This window comes from Nicotiana tomentosiformis, chromosome 6, assembly GCF_000390325.3.
Source record: "Nicotiana tomentosiformis chromosome 6, ASM39032v3, whole genome shotgun sequence".
Lineage (NCBI taxonomy): Eukaryota > Viridiplantae > Streptophyta > Magnoliopsida > Solanales > Solanaceae > Nicotiana > Nicotiana tomentosiformis.
The window spans coordinates 120,651,853-120,675,870 of NC_090817.1; the positions used below are offsets into that span (position 1 = coordinate 120,651,853).

The 24,018-nt window shown below is 37.4% G+C and overlaps 1 protein-coding gene across 1 annotated transcript; it reads right to left on the reverse strand.

The window, feature by feature from the left end:
* Positions 1-13,021: 13,021 nt before the first annotated feature.
* LOC104087694 (UDP-glycosyltransferase 74G1-like) lies at positions 13,022-15,041 on the reverse strand. Its single transcript, XM_009592237.4, has 2 exons — positions 14,317-15,041; positions 13,022-13,818 (listed from the first exon to the last, which is right to left on the reverse strand). Exons 1-2 carry the CDS (start codon positions 14,959-14,961, stop codon positions 13,081-13,083), a joined length of 1,383 nt encoding a protein of 460 aa, XP_009590532.1. The 5' UTR covers positions 14,962-15,041; the 3' UTR covers positions 13,022-13,080.
* Between the last annotated feature and the right edge of the window lie 8,977 nt (positions 15,042-24,018).

Consider the following 24,018-nt stretch of genomic DNA (forward strand, 5'->3'; position numbering starts at 1 on the left):
TTATTTGAAAAATCTAGAAACTCTACCGAAATTTTGAAAAATACAAAGAGAAAAAGAAAAGTCATTTCAAAATGAGTCAAAACAAATCATGTTTTCCCTGTTGTGTCAAAACCGGCCGAACTATGCGGGTTTGATTCTCACCGGATGTGAGATACGTAGGCAAACCTCATCGGTTCCGGCCCCCAAATTTCAAAAATCAAAAAAGATATTTTTCTTTAACTCCTTCTTTAGAAGTTTTTCGTTGCGACGTCAAATCCAAAAATTCCAAAAAATATTTTCTTCTTTTTTAAAAAAGAAATGTCTTTTTCCCAAAATTCAAAAAAAAAAATCAAAATCCAAAAAAATATTTTCTTTCTTTTGAAATTTACAAAAAAAAAAATAAATCAAAATCCAAAAATATTTTTTTTCTTCTTTAGAAGTCTTTCTTTCATCAATTCTAAAAAAAAAACAATTCGAAATCGGAAATTTTTTTTTAACTATTTTCATTGATAGGAGATTTTGTCGGATTATTTGTATATGAGTTAAAAAAATATTAGTTTATCTATTTTATTCCTGATCTTCCTGAAATACGCAAGATCCGATTCATGCGACGTCATGATATGTAGACAATCCTCATCAGATTCGATCATAGCCATTAAATAAATCGAGTGAAAAAAAAAGAGAAGAAAGAAAAAGAAATAAAGGAGTGACAAAAATAACAAAGAAAAAAAATCAAAAAAACAATCCAAAAAGAGAACGATTTGTCCAATTTGAAAACAAAAATCGCGAAAAGTTTCTGTGAATATGCTGTCAAATGTCGCGAGTAAGCCGCCACTGTAAATACTCCAATGGACGAAGCAGAAATGGTTACGATTTTCCTACAGGCCCAAGAGTCGGACTACTTACAGAACATGATGTCTACTATAGGTAGATCATTCGCCGAGGCTATCAAAATTAGGGAGATGGTCGAAAATGGTTTAAAAACAGACTGAATCTTGAGTCATGTTGCTTTTAAAGCCACATCACATGTCGTTCTGAGTGGTTTAGAGGGTTTGATAAACAGCAATTGGAGAGATGATGAATTTGATCCGGCACTGAAGGTCATTGCAGCCATTGCCGAGACATAATAAATGCCGAAAAAACGGTCGCCAAGCCTGAAAGTTCCCCATTAGACGGGAGTTTTGGTAGCTAGTCTTGCTATCCTTTCTGCGTTCGGATTATCTTAGGGTGTGATCCGGATGTTTTACTTTATTATCTTACTTTCCGATGTAAACCCTTCTATCTTTAAAATTTAAAAAAAAAATCAAATGAAATTAATATTTCATTGTCCAAGAATGTCTCTTTTCTTAATTTTGTCACTTTTTCTTATTCTCTTTTCGGTTCTGTTAATGCAGATTTTAATAACATGACATGCTTGCGGACTTCATGCCAGATCCTAAAACGTTGTTAGACCCCGAAATAATGAATCAAGAAATAATATATTTTGAAGACAAGGCTTGTAAGAAAATAAATAGAAAATTATAACGAAGTTGAGATACCCTCTTTTCGGATCATTGTTGAAGCCGAGATTGAGAATAAAGATTGGGTCAAGAACCGATTGGAACAATTGACACTGATTAATAAAAAATGATTGGTCGCAGTTTGCCACAGGCGGTTGTACCAACAAAGAATGGCTTGTGTCTACAACAAGAAGGTGCGGCCCAAGAAATTTGAAATAGTACAACTCATTCTGAGACGTATCATCCCACCTCATGAAGAAGCTAAAGGAAAATTAGCTCCAAATTAGTCCATACATTGTAACGAGAGTACTGCAAAAGAGAGCGTTGTACCTGGGTAACATCAAAGGAAATGTCCTTGAAACAACTGTCAACACATGGGCAGTCAAAATGTACTATGTTTGATCCTCCATAAAATATTAATGTTCTCCGGTTGGGATGACGAATGCTTTCATTCTCGCTACCCAAACACCATTAACCCTTTTGTAAACCCTTTGAGCCGGTTACTCTTCTTTGATTACCCTCTTTGGAACCTTAAAGTATTATTAAAAAAATAAGAAAAGAAAAGAAATGAAAAATGAGGGGGGGGGGGGGGGGGAAGTGAAAACAAAACAAAACAAAACAGAAGAAAAAGCAAAAGAAAAAAAAGAAACAAAGTTTCATTGAACTACGTTTGACTTGATTCCGAAAGGATACGTAGGCAGCCTCTCTCTAGGGTTCAGTCACACCAAAACAAAAATTCACATTCCCCCAAAAGTTGAAACTGGGGCAGATGTTACAATGGTTCGACAATGGTTTTTCCTGAAAGGTTCCAAAGTTGTGATTCAATCCAAATTCTTTTTACCCAAATCCTTTTCAAGTCCTTCCAATCAATCAACGAGAATGTTCAAGAATTGGAGGATACAGTTACTTGGATATGATACAACCAAATGAAATAAATAAAATAAGAGAGACTTATTTGTGAAAACCCTCACGGGCATCGTAGGGCGATGTCGAGCAGAGAAAATAAAAATAAGAGAGTCTTGTTAGTGAAAACCCGCAAAGGGCACTATAAGGAGATGGTGAGAAGAGAAATGAGAGAGGTGAGCTAGTGAAAATCCGCAAAGAGCACTATTGATCGAAAAAAGGATCTTCACATCTATTGGCATCGATACAGTCCTAGGCAAGGTTTCTCGGTTTTGAGGCAAAAGTTGTGTTGAATTGCTGAGAGTCGGACGGTTTACACTGACCAGGCATCGATCTAAAAGGTATGTCATGTTCATTGAAGTTCGCATGTACTCCCAGATAAATCCTTCTTTAATTTTGTTCCCCGAAAGGGACACCTCTTGTTTAAACTCATTCTCCATTGTTGTTTTCTTTGAATCCCTTTCGGTATAACTTCGTGTCAAAATAAAGGCAAAGAAAGGATGGTAAGACCGATTACAGGGCTCTCATTTGAAGCAAACAGATACATTGAAAAGGCACCCAAACTCGGCAGAGGCATCAAGTCAACCCCGACTAGCCATGGGGATGATGCTTTGAAATCAAAAACACTCAAATGGAGGAAATCAAATTGAAAGTGCCGACAAGGGCAAACTGAAGTTGAATAGGTTAAGTCCCAAGTGGCTAACCGTTTTGGCAAAGTTTGAAAAGCAAAAGGTTCCCCAATGCTCTGGAATTGAAAGTTTTGGAGGAAAGAAGTCGAAAGTGAAATGCCACAAAGGCAAAATAAAGTTGATAAGGTCAAGTTCAGCGCGACCAACCGTCATGTAAAAGTTTGAAAAGTCAAGGGCTCTCTGGGGCCAGAAATGCAAGTGGTTGTCGTGAAACATCTAGTGGCAGGTTGAAATCATCATCAAAAGAAGATGGGCACAAAGCTAAGCTGCCAAAGACATCAAGGCCACAAACTGACCACCACTTTGAACACTCGTGATTTTTTGTTGTTTGCAGTAGGAACAAAGCAGTGCAGAATGGCGATTCCTAAAGGACGAATGTCGCCAAAGATAAGTTTCCTCAAAATCTCCACTTTCATTTATTTTTAGCATGCATCACTACTGCTCATACCTCTCATTTTCGTAGCTTAACCCAGGTAGAACCTTTTCGCCTAGGGGGATCCAGCTTATAGTTTCGGGTAGAAGTACTCTTCGCTCAGGTTGTTTTACATAGATTAACCCAGATAGAACCTTTTTGCCTAGGGAGATCCAGCTCATAGTTCCGGGTAGAAGTATTTTTTGCCCAGGCTATTTTTCGTAGCTTAACCCAAGTAGAACCGTTTCTCCTAGGGGGATCCAAGCTCATAGTTTCGGGTAGAAGTACTCTTCGCCCAAGCTGTTTTTCGTAGCTTAACCCAGGTAGAATATTTTTGCCTAAGGGGATCCATCTCATAGTTCCGGGTAGACCTACTCTTCGCCCAGGTTGTTTTTCATGTAGCTTAACCCAGGTAGAAACTTTTCGCCTAGGGGGATCCAGCTCATAGTTCCGGGTAGAAGTACTCTACACTCAGGTTGTTTTTCGTAGCTTAAACGAGGTAGAACCTTTTCGCCAAGGGGGATCCAGCTCATAGTTCCGGGTAGACGTACTCTTCACTCAGGTTATTTTACATAGCTTAACCCAGGTAGAACCTTTTCGCCTAGGGGGATCCAGCTCATAGTTCCGGGTAGAAGTACTCTTTGCCCAGGCTTGTTTTTTGTAGCTTAACCCAGGTAGAACATTTTCACCTAGGGGGATCCAGCTCATATTTTCGGATAGAAGTACTCTTCATCCAGGCTCTTTTTTCGTAGCTTAACCTAGGTAGAACCTTTTCTCCTAGGGGATCCAGCTCATAGTTCTGGGTAGAAGTACTCTTCGCTCAGGTTGTTTTTCGTAGCTTAACCAAGGTAGAACCTTTTCACCTAGGGGATCCAGCTCATAGTTTCTGGGTAGAAGTACTCTTTGCCCAGGCTTGTTTTTCTTAGCTTAACCCAGGTAGAACCCTTTCGCCTAGGGAGATCCAGCTCATAGTTTCGAGTAGAAGTACTCTTCGCCCAGGGTTGTTTTATGTAGCTTAACCCAGGTAGAACTTTCTCGCCTATGGAGATCCAGCTCATAGTTTCTGGGTAGAAGTACTCTTCGCCCATGCTTGTTTTTCTTAGCTTAACCCAGTTAGAACCTTTTCGCCTAGGGGGATCAAGCTCATAATTTTGGGTAGAAGTATTCTTCACCCAGGCTTGTTTTACGTAGCTTAACCCAGGTAGAGCATTTCGCCTAGGGGGATCCAGCTCATAGTTTTTCGGGTAGAAGTACTCTTCGCTCAGGATGTTTACGTAGCTTAACCCAGGTAGAACCTTTTCGCCTAGGGGGATCCAGCTCATAGTTTCGGGTATAAGTACTCTTCACCCAAGCTTGTTTTTTGTAGCTTAACCCTGGTAGAACCTTTTCGCCTAGGGGGATCCAGCTCATAGTTCCGGGTAGAAGTACTCTTCTCTCAGGTTGTTTTACGTAGCTTAACCTAGGTGGAGCCTTTTTGCCTAGGGGGATCCAGCTCATAGTTCCGGGTAGAAGTACTCTTTGCTCAGGTTGTTTTACGTAGTTTAACCTAGGTAGAAACTTTTCGTCTAGGGAGATCCAGCTCATATTCCGGGTAGAAGTACTCTTCGCCCAGGCTCGCTTTTCGCAATTTAACCCAGGTAGAACCTTTTCGCCCAGGGGATTCATATTCATTTCAGTAATACAGGGCACCAACCCCTGGTTACATTTCTTTTCCGTAATACAGCGTGTCATCCCCTGGTTACATTTCCTTTCAGTAATACAGGACGTCATCTCATGATTACATTCTTTTTCCGTAATACAGGGCACCAACCCCTGGTTACATTTCTTTTCCGTAATACATCGTGTCATCCCCTGGTTACATTTCCTTTCAGTAATACAGGACATCATCCCATGATTACATTCTTTTTCCGTAATACAGGGTACCAACCCCTGGTTACATTTCCTTACCAGTAGCAGGGTACACCAATCCCTAGTCACTTTTCCAATATAGGGTCTCCACTTCCTAGTTTCTTTCATTTTAGACATAGGGTCTCCATTCCCTAGTCTCTTTTTGTTTTTCGGGATATACCATTCCCAACCTTTTATTACTTTCAATAAAGAAGTAGTTTAGAATTTTGTTATAATAACTCACGAAATTTTTCTAGTGCAAACTGGGGCAGAAAAAATTTCGTTCGTTTGTTTGTTTTGGTGTCTTAGTAGGTTTTACCTCGAGGCACAGGGTTCGAGATGACCAAAAGAATTCTCAATTCAGAATAAAAGAAAAGAAAAAATAAATGAATCCAAAATGGAAAAGCAATTGAAAAGATGTGGAATGTTCAAGACATGACTAAAGCCACGAGCATTAGAGTCCTGTTTTGATTAGAAGAAGCTATAGAACAATGAACTAGAACCTACAGCTAGCGAGCATCGAGGTTTAGATCAGAGTCTGCATGAAGAACCAGTCAAGACTCAAGATCAAGTTTGAGAAGACTCATAGATAGGAATCTTGTAACTCATAGCTGATAGGCTTGTTTAGTTTCTTTTTTTATAATAGCAGGATCACGGAACGGAGCCTCGACGGAACCTCACTCGACTCATCAACTCATCATTCCACCATTCTCCTTGAACTACACGTGACCTGATTCCCCTATAACCCGGGATATGTAGGTTGTCCAAAATCAGAACTCGGTTACACCCTATCTTTTATTTATTTTCCTTTTGAATAACGTGTTTGGTCAAAAAATAGTTACATGGCTCACCTAGTCTTTGCCTGAAAACTTTTCATATTTCCAAGCAAAGAGGGGTAGCTATAAACACCTAATTTTTCACTATATTTGAATTTTTACCACATTCTACTATGTAAATATTTTTAGAAATTTAATATATATAATTTTAGCTTTGTTATATTTTTTTTAATATAGGGTAAGAATTAAAAATAATTTAAAAGGTCAAATTATTACTATTAGTATTATTTTTATTTTTTATCTTTATTTTAAGATAAAATAAATTAAAAAAACGAAAAAAATAAATATTTTTTTTAATTTTCGGATGAGATTATCTCTCATGCCAAAACCAGCAGCTTCACGAGGTACAGTCGAGTTTCGGTCCGGGCTCGAATTTTAGAAGGTTCGTCGCTAGATTTTCTGCTCATCTGCCGATTTGCCCTTGGTTTGGTGTATTTGCTCAGCTCAGAATTATTTTTGCATTAATCAAGTTCTGAAGGAAATTTTTTGCTTAAAGGTTCATTGCTTATCCTCCCTTTGTTAATTATTTCATTGTTTTATATGATGTTCTTATAGAGGTTCATGTGATAATTTTTTGTATTGTTTTATTTATACACATTATCATGTTGTAATTTCATTTTACATGTTTCAAGCGATTTGTCAACAAATTATTTGAATAGGATTTCATCTTAATGAGATTTGCTATTTAGAATTAAGAATGAAGATCTTGCCATATTAATGGGCCATGCGTTGGAGTTCAAGTAAGTGAACCAGAAATGAGTTACCACATTTAATAGGAAAGAAAGAATTAGATATGGGTTGGATTGAGTTTAAATCTGTCAGGCCCAATAATTTTGTCACTAGACTAATAATTAGCTCATTCTTCCATAATGGATAAATGTCTTCTAATTTCAAAGATAGAGTAGTAAGTTGTAAATATTTCTAAGTGTGGATGACTTTTCAATACTTTAAATAACTAATATATTTTCCGACTTCCAAATAATTTCCTATCCATAAACTCTTGGTCTTACAATAATTTCAAATTAGTTTAGAAAAATAATACAAGTGCGCATTCACATGACTTGACCAATCAATTTTGAATAATGATAAATGTGTTATTGATTGTGTACACGTACGCGTGACATGATTCTTGACGCCAAACAAAAATAAGTACATGTACGCGTGACTTATTTCAAGATAATTTTTATAAATCTAATCAAGTAATAAAAGCGGATATAGGTAAAACATGAGAACTAATAAAACACAGGTTATTCAAAAATAATATAAGCCAAATTTAGTCAATAAAGTGACCGTGCTAGAACCACGGGACTCGGGGAATGCCTTACACCTTCTCCCCGGTCAACAGAATTCCTTACCCGGACTTTATTTTTGCAGACCAATAATAATAGAGTTAAACCTTCCTTTGACTAGGGATTCAAATAAAAGGTGACTTGGAACACCCAAAAAATCAATTCCAAGTGGTGACTCTGTAAATAAAATAATCCTTATTCAAATTTGTCACTTTAATTAGAAAAATTCTTTGACCCACAACAATCCATAACACATATATCTTTTGGAGCAAAAAGAGGTGTGACAATATGTTAAACTTGAAAATAAGGTAAGAAATGATATTTTTTGTATTTTTTAAAACGTTAAATATTTCAAAAAAATAAGTAGAGAATGACCCATTGACCATTATATGTCATCAGTCCATCTCTTACTATCAAATAAATAACACATTAGAATAATAGCTTGTTGTTATAAGAAAAATCAAATTATGGTGGATGTCTACTCTTCCTACATGATCTTCTCAAATGCTTAATGACATATTCAATGATATATTTCTATGCTTAATGACATATTCAATGACGTATTTTTCTTCACTTTTCATGCCTATATAAAGGCCTTGTAATAGATAGGAAAATACACACAATTGAAGAAGAAAATCTCTTCCTTTTCTCTATCTCTATTTGTTGTTCATGTTTTACTAAATTGCTTTTATTTCATAACAACATGTCTTGTTCATGTTTTACTAAGTTGCTTTTATTTTATAATACGTTATCAGCACGAATTGCTCATTTCATGATCTTCTACGTCAAGACTATGTAAATTATAAGCAAACAATGAGATCAAGTACAATGAAAAATGTCTTGGATGATAATACAAAGATAAGTTTTACATCCATCTAAACCCATTCATACTTTCATATCTTTGCATTAACTTTATGTACAGTGTTTAGTAAAAAGAAAATTTTTAATTGTATCTAGTGAAATAAAGAACTGGAAAGGTATGTCTTTATTTGCTACATCTCTTATAGGACAGATAATATTCCAATGTATATATATGTTCTGACCTTTTACATACTATGATAGATAATTATTAAGGTAATTTAGTAATAATATTTTTACCATAACATGATATATTTCATTAAAAGCAAAATTGGCATATATCCTAACTAGCATTTTTGTTGCAGAGAAACTACTTCAAGATTGAAATAGTTATATATGTCTTCTTGAAAGTTAGTTTACTTATGCCTATAATTATGAAGTAATAATATTTTAAAGGCTCGAGTGCGAGTCCTATTGAATTTTGGCCTATTATGCCAAAGATTGAGGGTAAGACGATGGGTGCAAGTCCCAACGCACTATGTTGATAAAAAGACGTTGGATTCAAGTTCCAACGCATTATGGCCTAGCATGCCTTTATATGGGTAAGGCATTGGGTTTGAGTCCTAATGCACCATATTGATAATAATAATAACTAAAGAAAAAATAATATAATTTTCATAAAAAAATATGAAGCTTGTCCCACTTGATTTGCTCCATTCTTGAAGTGAATGTGATAGCAGTGCATGATAAGTCTAAATAAAGACAAGTGGTTGACCAATGAATGTGGGCGTACGAAATGCCAAAATAATAATAGTTATCACTATGGTAATTATAAAAAGGGAGAAATTCTTTGAAGAGAATGTGACTTATGATAAACATTGAGATTGCATACTCATTCCTGAAAGTGAATGTGAAAATATATATATGATAAAGATTATGCATAATAATATACTTGTGCATAGTTGGATAAATACTACAACTCACCTTTAATGGAGGTTTGAGACAAAGAAAGATAATGAATATTATTGTGTAGTTACATGAATATATCATTGGTTGCATGCATATGATACGCCAAAAATATTTTGTCATGCCTTATGAAAGTTATTAAAAGCAAAATTAAAGCAAGAAATTATTTTGCTTGTGATGATTTTGAACATGACAATTATTATGATATGATTCTCTTTGTGAAGGAGACATTCATTATATGGATGGTGTGATAAAAGATCTTGTAGTACAAAAGCAGTTAAGAGCTCTGAAAGAACTAATTTGTTACTACCCGAATGAATGAAATTGTTCATGATATTAATATTGTAGTAAGTCTCAAAAGAAATATTTTGATTTACAAATATATTAGCCAAAGTGATTGGCATATTGAGACTATAAATGAAAAAAAGATTGAATATCTTTATATTACTATAATCATACCGGGTAAATATGAAAGGTTACCTGACTTTTCTTCTATTTGTACTACACAAGTATAAGCATGATGATACAATCACAAGCCACAAGTAAACTAGAGGTTTACTGAAATAAATATTAGTTGGCATGACCGGTTGACCATCGCGGTTCAATTATGATGCGAAAAAATTAATTGAGAATTACATTGGCATATATTGAAGAAATATAAGATTCTTCAAGAATTCTTTTGTACTGCTTATTCTCATGATATACCGGTTAAGGTTGGGATTGAATCCCTTGATTTCTGGAACGAATAAAAGGTGATAAATATATGGGTCCAGTCACCTTCCATGTGGACCGTTTACTATTATATGATTTTAATAGATGCATTTATTCTATGGTCACATGTGCATTTGTTATCAACTTGTAGTTTAGCTTTTGCAAGATTGATTGCTCAAATTATTAGAGCACAGTTACAGAATATAAATTATGATGATTTATCTTGATAATACTGGCTTAAATCTAAGTTGATTTAGCAGAAACTATATGCCTCCAATTATATCTAAACCATTGGTTATGAAGATATGTGATATATTATTTAATATACAACAACACTTATACGCATCTAGCCAAGTTATGATAAGTTCTCCCTATCACAATCGGTTCAGGGTCAGGAACCAAATAATTTCCATCTAAAAATATGAATATGCTATATGATTTAATTGTTCCACCACAATGCACAAAGATGGATCCCCAAATAAGGCTAGGGATATGTGCTGGTGATCCCAATAATAGGGGAGAAAATGGGCAGCTGAAAAAGTAATGCGTGTAATGAATTATTATTAGTACATCGAGATCCTCGTACGAGAAAATGTGAACTTGAAGTTGAAGTGATAATTCATTTGCAAAATATTGCCAGGCGTATTTGCTGACCCAAAGCTAAATATCATATCCAACTGCTAATGCTCCAAATAAAATAAAGTTCATAATGAATAGAGTTCATGGCATGCATAAAGCATAATAGACTAATCGGTTCCAAAGATAAAACTCCTTGAAGAAGGAGAGGAGCAAATGTTCAAGATGGTCATAATAAGGAGGCAAGTGCTCTAGAAGAGCACCACAACATAGCACTTCATAAGACCTCATGGGAGAGGCTTAGGTACCTGAAAATAATAAGATAAAGAGATCTCAATAAGTTATGTCTTTATTGGGTAATAGTAGAACCGATATAAAATGATCGTCGATGATATTGTTAATATAATGTAGCGCTCAATATTATTAATATTGACGAGGATCTTGAACTCAAATCTGTCATGAAATTTGGACAGATAAATGATTGGCCAAATAAAAAATACGTAATAAAAATTGATTTCACATGAAAAATATGAAGTTGGACGGATAGTCCCAACACCTGAAAGTATAAAGTCAGTGGAGGTATAAATGTGTTCTTGTGCGGAAAAAAAGGTCAAGTCGATAGACATAAAGACGACTAGTGTCACAAGAAGATTAATAAATATCCTGGCATTGATTATATAGAGACATGCTCTCATGTGGTGGATGTTGCCATTTCAGGTTTTAATCTGGCAATACAAGAAAAATGTGATATGCGTATAATGGAAATCATTGAAGGATTTAAATTGTTCTGAAGTATATTAAGGTTTCCAAGAAATTTATTAAATAAAGTTTTAAAAATTCTTATACGGATTGAAATAATTAGGACACATGTGGTATAATCGCCTGAGTGAGTACCTGTTGAAAGAAGGGTACACGAATGATTCAATTTGTCCTTGTGTCTTTATAAAAAGATCTGGATCTAAATTTGTTATAATCATCGTGTATGTTGATGATTTAAATATCATTGGAACTGCTAAGGAACTTTCTAAAGCAGTAGAGTTTCCGCAAGTAGTAGATTATTTAAAGAAAGAATTTGAAATGAAAGATCTTGGAAAGACAAAATTTTATCTTGGTCTACAAATTGAGTATATGAAAGATAATTTTTTTGTCCATCAATCAACGTACACTAAAATGATTTTAAAGCGATTTTATATGGATAAAGCACATCCATTCCGACCTCATGAAAATAATGAAGAGCTTCTTAGTCCCGACGTACCATATCTTAGTGCAATTGGTGCACTAATGTATCTTTCTAACATTACAAGGTCTGACATAACTTTTTCAGTTAATGTCTTAACAAGATATAGCTCTGCTCCTACAAGGAGACATTGGAATGGAATCAAACATATATTGCTGTATCTAAAAGGGACTACCGGTATGAGATTATTTTATGACAATGATTCCAGTCATGATCTTGTTGGTTATGCCGATGCTGGGTATTTATATGACCCACAAAAGGTTCGATCTCAAACAAGCTATGTGTTTATATATGGAGGCACTGCCATATCTTGGCGATCGACTAAGCAATCAATCGTGGCTACTTCATCTAATCATGCTGAGATAATTGCTATTCATGAAGGAAGTCGAGAATATGTATGGTTGAGGTCTATAATACACCTTATTCGAGACAAATGTGGTTTGAAGTGTGACAAACTACGCACAATTTTGTATGAAGACAATGCAGCATGCATAGCCCAGTTGAATGGAGGATTCATAAAAGGAGATAGGACAAAGCATATTTCACCAAAGTTATTTTTCACACATGATCTTCAAAAGAATGGTGATATCAATGTGTAACAGATCCGTTCAAGTGATAATATGGTTGATTTGTTCACCAAATCTCTACCGACGTCAACCTTCAAGAAACTAGTATACAAGATTGGGATGCGAAAGCTCAAGGATGTGAATTGATGCTCTTATAAGGGGGAACCACTAGGTTTTCCTTGCAAGGTTTTTAACGAGGGAACCAAAAGGTGTATTTCTAAACATGTGTACTCTTTTTCCTTCACTAGGATTTTTTTTCCCATATGGTTTTTTCCTAATAAGGTTTTAACGAGGCACATTATCTATGGACATCTAAGGGGGAGTGTTATAAGAAAAATCAAATTATGATGGATGTCTACTCTTCCTCCATGATCTTCTCAAATGCTTAATGACATATTCAATGACATATTTCTATACTTAATGACATATTCAATGACGTATTTTTCTTCACTTTTCATGCCTATATAAAGGCCTTGTAATAGATAGAAAAATACACACAATTGAAGAAGAAAATCTCTTCCTTCTCTCTATCTTCATTTCTTGTTCATATTTTACTAAATTACTTTTATTTCATAACATGTCTTGTTCATGTTTTACTAAGTTGCTTTTATTTTATAACACTTGTTACTTTATCAGCCAAATTTCTTAGCTTTCCTACTTTCAACCTGAAAAATAAAACTTGCAAAATACAATTTAGCTTCTTATTTCTTTTTCTATTGCTCAATTTTCTACTTAAGAAATAGTCATCAAATTGGAAACAAATTCTTCAATGTTTTTATCTGAACTCCCTCCTTCATCCACAGCATTTCTAGAAAATTCCTTCCATTTCTTTGCATTTTTCCTAATCACTTTTCCTTTCTCTTCTTCCATCACTAATTTTATACTTTCTTCAATAATTTCTCTTCTAACTATCCCTTTGTCATCTTGTTTGGCTCTAACTCCCATCTCCCAAACATCCTGCACAAGCTTTGCATTTGTTGGTTGATCTGACCATTGTGGCATTGTCACCATTGGCACTCCCAAACTAATTGCTTCCAAAGTGGAATTCCACCCACAATGTGTGAGAAAACACCCTATTGATTTATGTTCCAACACTTGTAATTGTGGACACCATGATACCACTAAACCTTTATTCTCACTTGCTAATTTTAATTCCTCTATAAAGTTCTTGGGAAGATTGGATTCTTCAGTGGATCTAACTACCCACAAGAAATTCTTGTTGCTATTCTTCAAACCCCATGCCAATTCTTCCATTTGCTCAGCTTCTAATTTGGCCATACTTCCAAATGATACATACACTACTGAGCTAATTGTTTGATGATTTAACCAATTTAGGCACTCTTTTGCCATTGGCTTGAAGAGACTGAGGCCATATTCTTTGTCATTTGGTAGCCTCTTGTCTAGGTACATGGATGGTATTGTTGGTCCAATTGTCTTGATTGGATAAAACTTGGCCATCCAATCAATTACCTACATGTCAAACAATTAGAAACATGATAATCTGAATACATTGACAATATAAATAATCGTTTTATAATACTTATTAGTTACCATTTCTTTACGTTACTAGTTAATTACGTGGTATTTATATTTTGGATGAAACTAGTATTATTTACTTCAAAATGTTAATCTATTTACTCTATATTGTATCTTCTTAAAGGTTTTACATGTGCTTTAATAAAGATATTTAATAGCCTTAATCATAAGAGTATTTGTTGAAACTACCATTTACCTCTTTGTAAACATTTCACTTAATTAATACTCTACTAGAACAATATGGTAAGCTTGAAAACAAGGTAAAAAAATGATTTTTTTGAGTTTTTTAAAACGTTATATATTTTGAAATAAATCCAATTTATTGATACAATTACTCCTACTAATTTTGGAATCTGGATGAGAACTTTGAATTACATATATGGATTTAATAGACAAAGAAATAGAAAAAAAGTAGAAGAATATTTCTGTTACCTCTTTCTCCAACTCATAGAAGCTGTTTATTAGGATCCAATCCACTTTCTCAAGATTTGAGAATTGATTCACCAACATTTCAACTAATTTATCTGATTGAGGACTAGACTCAAAACTAGGTACATCTGAACTCTCAATTGTACTTGATAATCCAGGAATTAATATTTCTCCATCAACTTGAGTAGGAGGAAGTTTTAGTATCCCTTTATGTACATGGTAGTAAATGTTATCTACTACACAATTTTGTGTGAAAAAAGCAGCACTAACTAATCCAAAATCCTTTGCCACTTCAACAGCCCAAGGAAGGAATGGATCATAAACTATGCAATTCACAGGGCACTCACTATTTTCTAATTTCTTAATAAGCTGAGTCAGAGTATCGGAGCCAACTTCTTTGAATCGTGTTATGTAGGCCAAGAAAGATTTTGCTTGGTCGATGCCACCATCGTCGTAGCCATCGGATATGGCTTCGATTGACACTGAAATTGGCAATTCTTGCATGGTTTTCAACAAGGATTTTGTAGCTGCTATTGTGATTTTAACACCTTTGGATTGTAAACGTTTGGAAAATTGGAGCATTGGGTTGATATGACCTTGCAATGGATATGGTAAAAGTAAGCAATGAGCTTTGTGAGTAGTACTCATTTTTTGTTTTTTTGTTTTTTTTTTTGCAACTTCTCAATTGATGGAATGGCAAATTAAGATTTGAGAGGATGGGAAATTCTTATGGTGAAAATGTGGTTCTTATAGTTTGTTGATAGAGTTAGAAATGTCCAAATTGGACCTACATTCGTAAGAAAGTTATAATATAAAGTTATTGTTTAAAACCTAAAACTAGATAACAAATTAATACTCACTATGATACAATTAGCCAAAATAGAATGTTCAAAACATTATATACCAAAAGCAATTCTAAAACTAAAAACTAGAAAAAGATAAATTAAAGAATACTAAAAAATCTCGAAGAAAATAATGCATAAAGAAGGAAAAACCCAAGCATGGAAGCATAGTAGGAATTGGATGACAAAACTCTTTGTTTAGTAGTTTAAACTTTACATACAAAGGTCTAAAATATATCTATTACTCCGTAAATAACAAAGAGAAGAGATTATGAAATTAGGATAAACAATTAGATTTTTCTTTTGACTTTTTGAGAATTTTACTTTGACAATTTACTACTATGAATTAACTTTTGAAGATTTGACTTTTAAAAAAGAATTTATTAAGCAATTGTGGCTCAAATTTTAAAAAGTTCTCGGGGCTTACACCTCCAATGAACTTCATAATGCCAAAATGTTGGGTCCTACGCCTAGGCAAACGTCCAGAAGGTTGGGGCTTACACCAAATGATACTTACGCCTTGCCAGTACCCTTGATGCTTTTTTGGTATGCCTCCCTCCGAGGCTAGCTTGTCACGGACCGACTTCCTTACGCTCGCCAGCGGCACCGAATTGCATGTGCGGCGTCTGCAGTTCCCCTCGCTGCAAGCCAACCTTCAACCTTTCCTAGGTTTTCAAGCACGATCATGTGCCTATTGGTGAAGCCTGTCTGGAAGGCATGTTCCAACTTGTGCTGCCTATAAGATGTCTAGGCACTTGGTCCTAGACATGTCGTGGCGCTTCTCGTCTTAGGATCATAATCCATGCGCGCCATGGGGGTTGGCTTAGGACATGTCTTGTCCCTCGCCTAAGACTGAGCATCGCTCTCGCGTGCACAACCCAATGCTCAAACTTGATACTCGCCTAGTGCATCCGCAACCAGCTCGTACCTCACCCGAGTAAGGCAACCTTTAGTCCTTGGCCATTGTCATGCGTGTCTTTCGTGCCATGCCCATACATAGCCTTCGTGACACACTTCCATCCCGAATAGTGCAGTGTCGCCCCACAACTGCACGTTTAGGCCAACGGACCCTTGCTCGCTTGGTTGAACCCAAGCCATGCTCACAAGTCGACACATGATGACCCTAAGATAGGTGCATCAAGTATCCAATCAGCACGGAGGTCTCCTTCCAACATTTCGGCAGCTCGCGGGGCAGGCCGTCCCACACATCAAGCCTCCAGCGCCCTTTTGGTGCCCAACGCTAGCCCGAAGGCGTTGCGCGCGTTCATAGAGTTCCCTAACTCGTATGAATACTTAGGACACTCCTTTGAGTCATCTAGGCAGCCCCTTGAGGTTGCCCCCAAGGTAGCTCATTCAATACAGCTTGGTGGCAGCACGTATGGGGGAGGCAGGTCGGAGCTTTCATCACCTATACCCCATTATATATGTTTAAAATTAAAAAGCCCAAGTTACATGAGTAGACAGATCTATGTCAGACAATCAAAAGAACCTTTTCTCACCAGTTCTTGGCCAAAGTCACAACCCCAAAGTGCGGGTTATGACATAGCTCACTCACTAGAAAACGCCTTTTAAAACATTATGCTCGTGAGAAGAGAAATGAGGAACAGTGAAGTCCTCTAACATCGTTTTCGTATTAAAAGTCAGATTTAATTTTTAACTACCACAACTATCCAAAATAAATACACTAGTTATTTTAAAAAAATAAAGCAAGAAACATGCTATAATAGTTAAAATTAAGCTAATTAAAAATAATTAATGCTAGTGAAGAGTAGATATGGAAAGAAAAGTGTATCCTTACCTAACGGGCCCATTTCTACCATCGAAACACAATATTTTACTATATGTGAGGGACCATGTAAAGAGTTTTGCAGTCCGTAGTTACACTATAACTATCTTGTTAACTTGCCAACCGAAAGGGTTTGCTCATCCAAATATAACTAATCAAACAATCATATTTAGGGGTAGGCGTTAGAGCAATTCAGATTGGATATGAAAATTTCGGTTTGGATTTTGGGTTTTCGGATCGAAGAAATAATAATAAACTCGGATTGAGTCGGACTTTTTAAGTTTGGATTCGGATAAATTGGTTTGGATATTTTAGATTTTCAGTTTTGAGCTTATAAGTTGAGATGTTTCTTCTTTGTACGGTAATGAATATCCAAATGAATCATTCATGTTAAATTGCTTAAAAAGTTTCTCATTTCACCGCAATCATCCAAATAAAGTATTCAAGTAATGAAATCATCATCAAGGAAATACAACAAAGACATTAGTAAGGCCGATGAGAAGTAGCAATAGTAAAATAATATCCAAATAGAAAATATTCTGATAATAACTTAGTAATTAATATTGAATATATGAGATTATGTCTAATGGTTAGGATACTGGACTTGTTACTATTGGTATATGAATAATTGACTAAATATAAAACATAAAAATTTCGAATATCCAAAAATCTGAAGTACCAAATCCAATATCCAATCCGAAATCCAAAAATTTTAAAAATTAGATACAAAATCCAATCCATAATCCGAAAATCCAAATCAAAAATCCAAATAGTTCGGATTTCGGTTTGGATTTTGGGTTTGCCCAAACTATGCCGACCCTTAATCACAATAAGCAAAATATAATTAATCAAACAGCTTGAAGGATCAAATTGGAAAATTCTGCCAAGATAAGCTATATATATATATATATATATATATATATATATATATATATATATATATATATATATATATATATATAAGAAATAGAATTGTTCCACAATGCTTTAGAACTTCCAAATTCATCCGAACATCGTCTAATTAGGCTCCTGTCATTCATGATAAACAATCCAAATTAGGATCCAATTTCATGAAAATTATAAATTTTAGTCCCTAAAGTTTCAGCTTTTTAAACAAAATCAATCTAGAGATAATTACAGTCCAACACCTTTTGGTGATTTAATTTACAAAATAGCTGAAAAATGTATAAGTTTTGTATATTAAGTATCAATATACATAAAACATAAATATACATAATCCGTCTATAAGTTTTGTATATTTCGACGGGCACCCGTAATTAATTTTGGCCAACAGACCAAAAATAAAAAAATACATTTAATCTAACATGTGCTTTTGCTCCGTGAGACCAAAGTAAGTTGCCTATGATGCCATCTACAATAAAGAATCATTTAAGAAGCAATGGTCAAAATTGAACTTTTAATGGAACTTTATATTTGTATACGGGTAAAATCGAGCACACTGAGCACCCCGGTTTACCGGTGAGTCAAACGGAGTAGGGACGTGACCGTAAGGAATCAGAATCAAAATCAGAGCGAGTAGCCCCTTATATCGGGGCTCGAGCAAACCACCTGCCCTCGGAGGCATCGGGATCACGCCCTCCAAGTCTAGTTCGAGTCCCAAGACTTTGGAGTGCATTACCAAACAACCGCACACGACTAACAAAGAGCCGTGATGTCCGTGCCCAACCAGATATCACGGCGTGAATCTCGGCCCATATAGGCAGAAAATCAATGATTAGCGAAAAGGAAGATTTTTACATTTCTTAGGATTATACATAGGGTAAAACTCCCTTACTATATAAAGGGGAAGCTTATTATTTATTAGAGACATTGTAACACGCATACCAAGTCAATATACTTCTGTTTCTGAAAGCTATTCAAAGTTCATGTTCTTGTTCATAAGTTCTTCATAAGTGCAAGCTTGGAACCGAAGGCACGTTCTTCGTTAAGCCATTAACCGAACTCAGACTCATTCTTATCATTGGTTTGTTCATTTATTACGTCTTTTATTTGCTCAATCTAACGTCATTAATCACTTGTATTGAATTAATTCACATATCTTTAAAATCGCGTAAAAATTCAATTGTTATCCGTTTTAAAGAGTAAACAGTTTTGCGTCCACCATGGGGCTAAGGATAATAGTGGTAATTTGATACAAATTTCCATAACGCACTCTCTTTTACACTTGCTCTTTGAGATTTTAATTTCAGGTCAATTTAAGAATGTCAAACTCTCAATCTGCTCACTTGAACGTTGATGCTGAGTCTGGCCACCATGGCGAGAACAACAATATAGTGCCCAGGAACGATGTGCCCCCTGTTGACCCCAACGGAGTTCCGGTCGCAGACCCAATTGATGCCAACTCACACGTAGCCATCGATGCAAACTTGCTTACCGAACCCGAGAACAGCATTCGCGGAGGAGCCCGATCAATAGCCCGGGGTACGCACGACGGCGAAAGCGATGGGATCAATTTGCGGGTGATCTTCGAAATGTTACAAGCTCAGTATGCGGCGATAGCCCAGTTACAGAACCAAAGCCGCACCCCCAGCAGAGTTGAGCCTGAACCATCCCGGGAAAATACCTGAAGAAATGAACAAACCACGGAAAGGCCGGGTGAAGTTGAACCCTGGACCAACCCCGAAAAAATAAAGATGCTTGACGAACTGAAAAAATGGGTGGAATCGGGGGAAAAGAAGATCAAAGCCAACGACAAAAACGTGGAGACCTATAACTCCAGGGTTGATCAAATCACAGGAGCACCCCCGATATTGAAAGGCCTGGATTCCAAGAAATTTGTCCAAAATCCTTTCCCTCCGAGCGCGGCACCAAAGCCAATCCCGAAAAAGTTTCGTATGCCCAAAATTCCAAAGTATAACGGGACCATGTATCCAAATGAATATATGACCTCCTACACGTGTGCCATCAAGGGAAACGACTTCGGAGATGATAAAATTGAGTCGGTTTTGTTGGAAAAGTTCGGAGAAACCCTATCGAAAGGAGCAATGATATGGTATCATACCTTACCATCTAATTCCATTGATTCATTTGCTATGCTTTCATATGCCTTCGTTAAGGCTCACGCCGGGGCCATCAAGGTCGAGACCAGAAAATCGGACCTTTTCAAAGTGAAACAAAGGGATAATGAGATGCTCAGAGATTTCGTGTCGAGGTTTCAAATGGAACGAATGGACTTGCCTCATGTTGCTGACCATTGGCCGTTTAGGCATTCACTCAAGGACTCAACCCCCAAAGCTCATTGGCTTCTCAGCAGCTGAAACATAATTTGATAGAGTACCCGAAACTTGGGGCGATGTCCACAACAGGTACTAATCGAGAATCAGAGTCGAGGATGATCAGCTCGGGGCCCCCTCCGGGTCCGTGTATCCAATCAGAACTAATGACAGGTCTAAAAGAGTCGTTGATCATGAACCAAGACCTAGCAGAGATCGATATCAACCATATAGCGGAGATTGAAGAGGTAGCAGATCCGGACGTAACCCTGCGAGGAATGAAAAAAGTAGCGATCGAGGCCATAATAGTCGGGGACTCATGAGTAAAAATGGTTTCGACAGGCCACTCAGGGCTAGGGAGGCACTGAGACAATCAGAATACAACTTTAGTGTCGATGCTGCCAGCATCGTATCTACCATCGGACGCATCAAAGATACCAAGTGGCCTCGGCCATTACAGTCCAACCCTGCCCAAAGAGACCCCAACCTGATGTGTAAGTATCATGGCACTCACGGCCAGAGGACCGAAGACTGCCAACAACCAAGAGAAGAAGTGGCCCTGTTATTCAATAACAGGCACCTTCAGGAATTTCTGAGCGATCGAGCCAAAAAATCACTGCAGGAATAGGGACTCCAACAAACAGACGGAGCAAGAAGAAACTCAGCATGTCATCAACATGATCATTGGTGGAGTCGACTTCCCCCAGGGGCCAATGCTAAAGCGCACTAAGGTGTCCATTACAAGGGAAAAATGAACTCGAGATTACATGCCAGAGGGGACCATCTCTTTCAACGATGTGGACGCTGAAGGCATCGTGCAATCGTATAATGACGCACTCGTAATATCTGTACTCATAAATAAATCTCGAGTTAAGCATATGTTAATTGATCCATGTAGCTTGACCAATATCATCAGATCGAGGGTCATAGAGAAGTTGGGTCTACAAGACCAAATAGTGCTTGTAGTTCGGGTTTTAAACGGACTCAACATGGCATGCGAAACTACTAAAGGGGAGATAACCCTGCCTGTGAACATCGTCGGTACCATTCAGGAAATGAAGTTCTATGTGATTGAAGGGGATATGAGATATAATGCCCTATTCAGAAGGTTGTGGATTCACAACATGAGGGCAATACCCTCGACACTACACCAGGCACTGAAGTTCCCCACACCGGGAGGGATCAAGACGGTTTACGGAGATCAAACGTCTGCAAAGGAAATGTTTGTGGTCGATGAGATGATCCTGATGTATGCACTCTCGACATCAAAAAACTCGGAGCCAGTTAGGAAAGAAGAAACTAAATAGAAATCACCGACACCGGCCCCGATGCAACGGCCGATCATGAGATACTCAGCTTTCTCGACGCCAATTCTGGGTACAACCAAATTCGGATGGACTCGGGCAATCAAGAAAAAACTTCCTTTATCACTAAATTCCGCACCTATTTCTATAACGTAATGTCGTTCGGACTAAAAACAAATGGTGATGCCACTTATCAACGCCTAGTAAACTGGATGTTCGAAGAACAAATAGAAAAATCAATGGAAGTTTACATTGACGACATGTTAGTTAAGTCCCTGCGAGCAGAGGACAATTTGAAACATTTGCAGGAAACCTTCAACATACTGAAGAAATACAATATGAGGTTAAACCCGGAGAAATGCGCATTCGGGGTCAGATCCAGGAACTTCCTTGGATTCATGGTGTCCAACCGAGGGATCGAGATCAATCCCGATAAAATCAAAGCTATAGAAGATATCACCGTTGTGGACAGTGTCAAGGTCGTTCAGAGGCTAACCGAGCACATAGCCACCCTGGGCCGATTCATATCGAGGTCTTCCGATAAGAGCCATCGATTCTTTTCATTATTGGAGAAGAAGAATAACTTTTCGTGGACCCCAGAGTGCCAGCAAGCTTTGGAAGAACTCAAATGGTACCTTCTGAGTCTACCCTTGCTCCATACTCAGAAGGCAGACGAGCAGTTGTACCGGTATTTGAGATAGCAGTAAGTGGAGTCTTAGTCCGAGAAGAGGAAGGTACGCAATTTCCTATCTATTATGTTAGTAGAACTCTAGGCGAGGCCGAAATAAGGTAACCTCACATAGAAAAAGTGGCGCTCGCTTTGCTAAGCACCTACATAAAGTTAAAGCCGTATTGTCAATGCTACCCCATATGCGTCGTAACTTCTTACCCACTAAGGTCATCCAATAGCGACACTAGACTGCCATCCAATCTCAAATTTTGGCAGACTTTATGGCCGACTTTACACTGGCCTTAATACCCAAAGTCGAAAAGGAATTGTTGTTAACCTCGGGGACTTCCTCGGGAATCTGGACCCTTTTTACGGACGGTGCCTCAAACGTAAAGGGTCCGGACTCGACATCGTTTTGAAGCTGCCTACGGGTAACGTAGTTAGGTAATCTGTTAGAACTATGAAATTGACTAACAATGAGGCCGAGTATGAGGCCATGATTGCAGGTCTTGAATTGGCTAAAAGCCTGGGGGATGAAGTGGCCGAAGTTAAGTGCGACTCCCTCCTTGTGGTAAATGAAGTCAACGGGACATTCGAAGTAAAAGAGGAACAAATGCGAAGGTACTTAGACAGATTACAGGTAACGCTGCATCGTTTCAAGGAATGGACCCTACAACACATACCCCGGGATCAAAATAGTAAAGCTGATGCTCTGGCTACCTTGGAGTCATCAGTTGATGATGATGAATTCAGCTCAGAAACAGTCGTACATCTCATGAAATTAGTAGTAGAAGAAAGCCATGCCGAAAGAAACTGAACAAGTTTAACTTGGGATTGGAGAAACAAGTATATAGACTACTTGAAGACTGGGAAGTTTCCCTCAGATCCTAAATAATCGAGAGCTCTGCGCACGAAGGCAGCCAGGTTTAGCTTATCCAAAGGTACTCTATTCAGAAGAACATTCGATAGCCCACTCACCATATGCATGGGGCCAGGAGAAACTGAATATGTTTTGAGAGAAGTTCACGAAGGCATGAAGAAACTATTCAGGGGCAGAATCTTTGGTTCGTAAGATAATCAGAGTCGGCTATTACTGGATCAATATGGAGAAAGATACAAAGGACTTTGTACGGAGATGTGATGGCTGTTAGAGGCATGCACCAATTATCCATCAACCCGGAGAGCTACTACATTCCGTTTTGTCACCTTGGCCGTTCATAAAGTGGGGTATGGACATTGTCGGTCCCTTGCCGTGGGCACTGGTAAGGCTCAATTCATATTGTTTATGACCGACTATTTTTCTAAGTGTGTCGAAGCTCAAATATTTGAGAAGGTCCGGGAAAAAGAAGTCGTCAACTTCATTTGGGACCACATAATATGCTGGTTCGGAATACCAACCGAGATAGTGTGCGATAACGAGAAGTAGTTCATCGGCAGCAAAGTAAACAAATTTTTCGAGGACTATAAGATCAAAAAGATCTTGTCAAAACCCTATCACCCTAGTGGGAACGGACAGGCAGAATCCACAAATAAGACCATACTTCAAAATCTGAAGAAAAGGTTGAACGATGCCAAAGGGAAATGGAAGAAAATTCTGCCCGAAGTCTTGGGGGCGTACCATACAAACTCGAAATATAGTACCGGGGATACTCCGTTTTCATTGGTCTACGGTGACGAAGCACTAATACCTGTCAAAGTGGGAGAATCGAGCCTCAAGTTCCGATATGCGATCGCAGAATTAAACGGCGAGGCCCTGAGGAAGAGAGTGGAACTATTGGATGAGAGGCACGAGGCCGCCCTAGTCTGGTTGGCCTCCCAGAAACAACGGATAGAAAGATATTACAACCAAAGACCCAACCTCCGACACTTC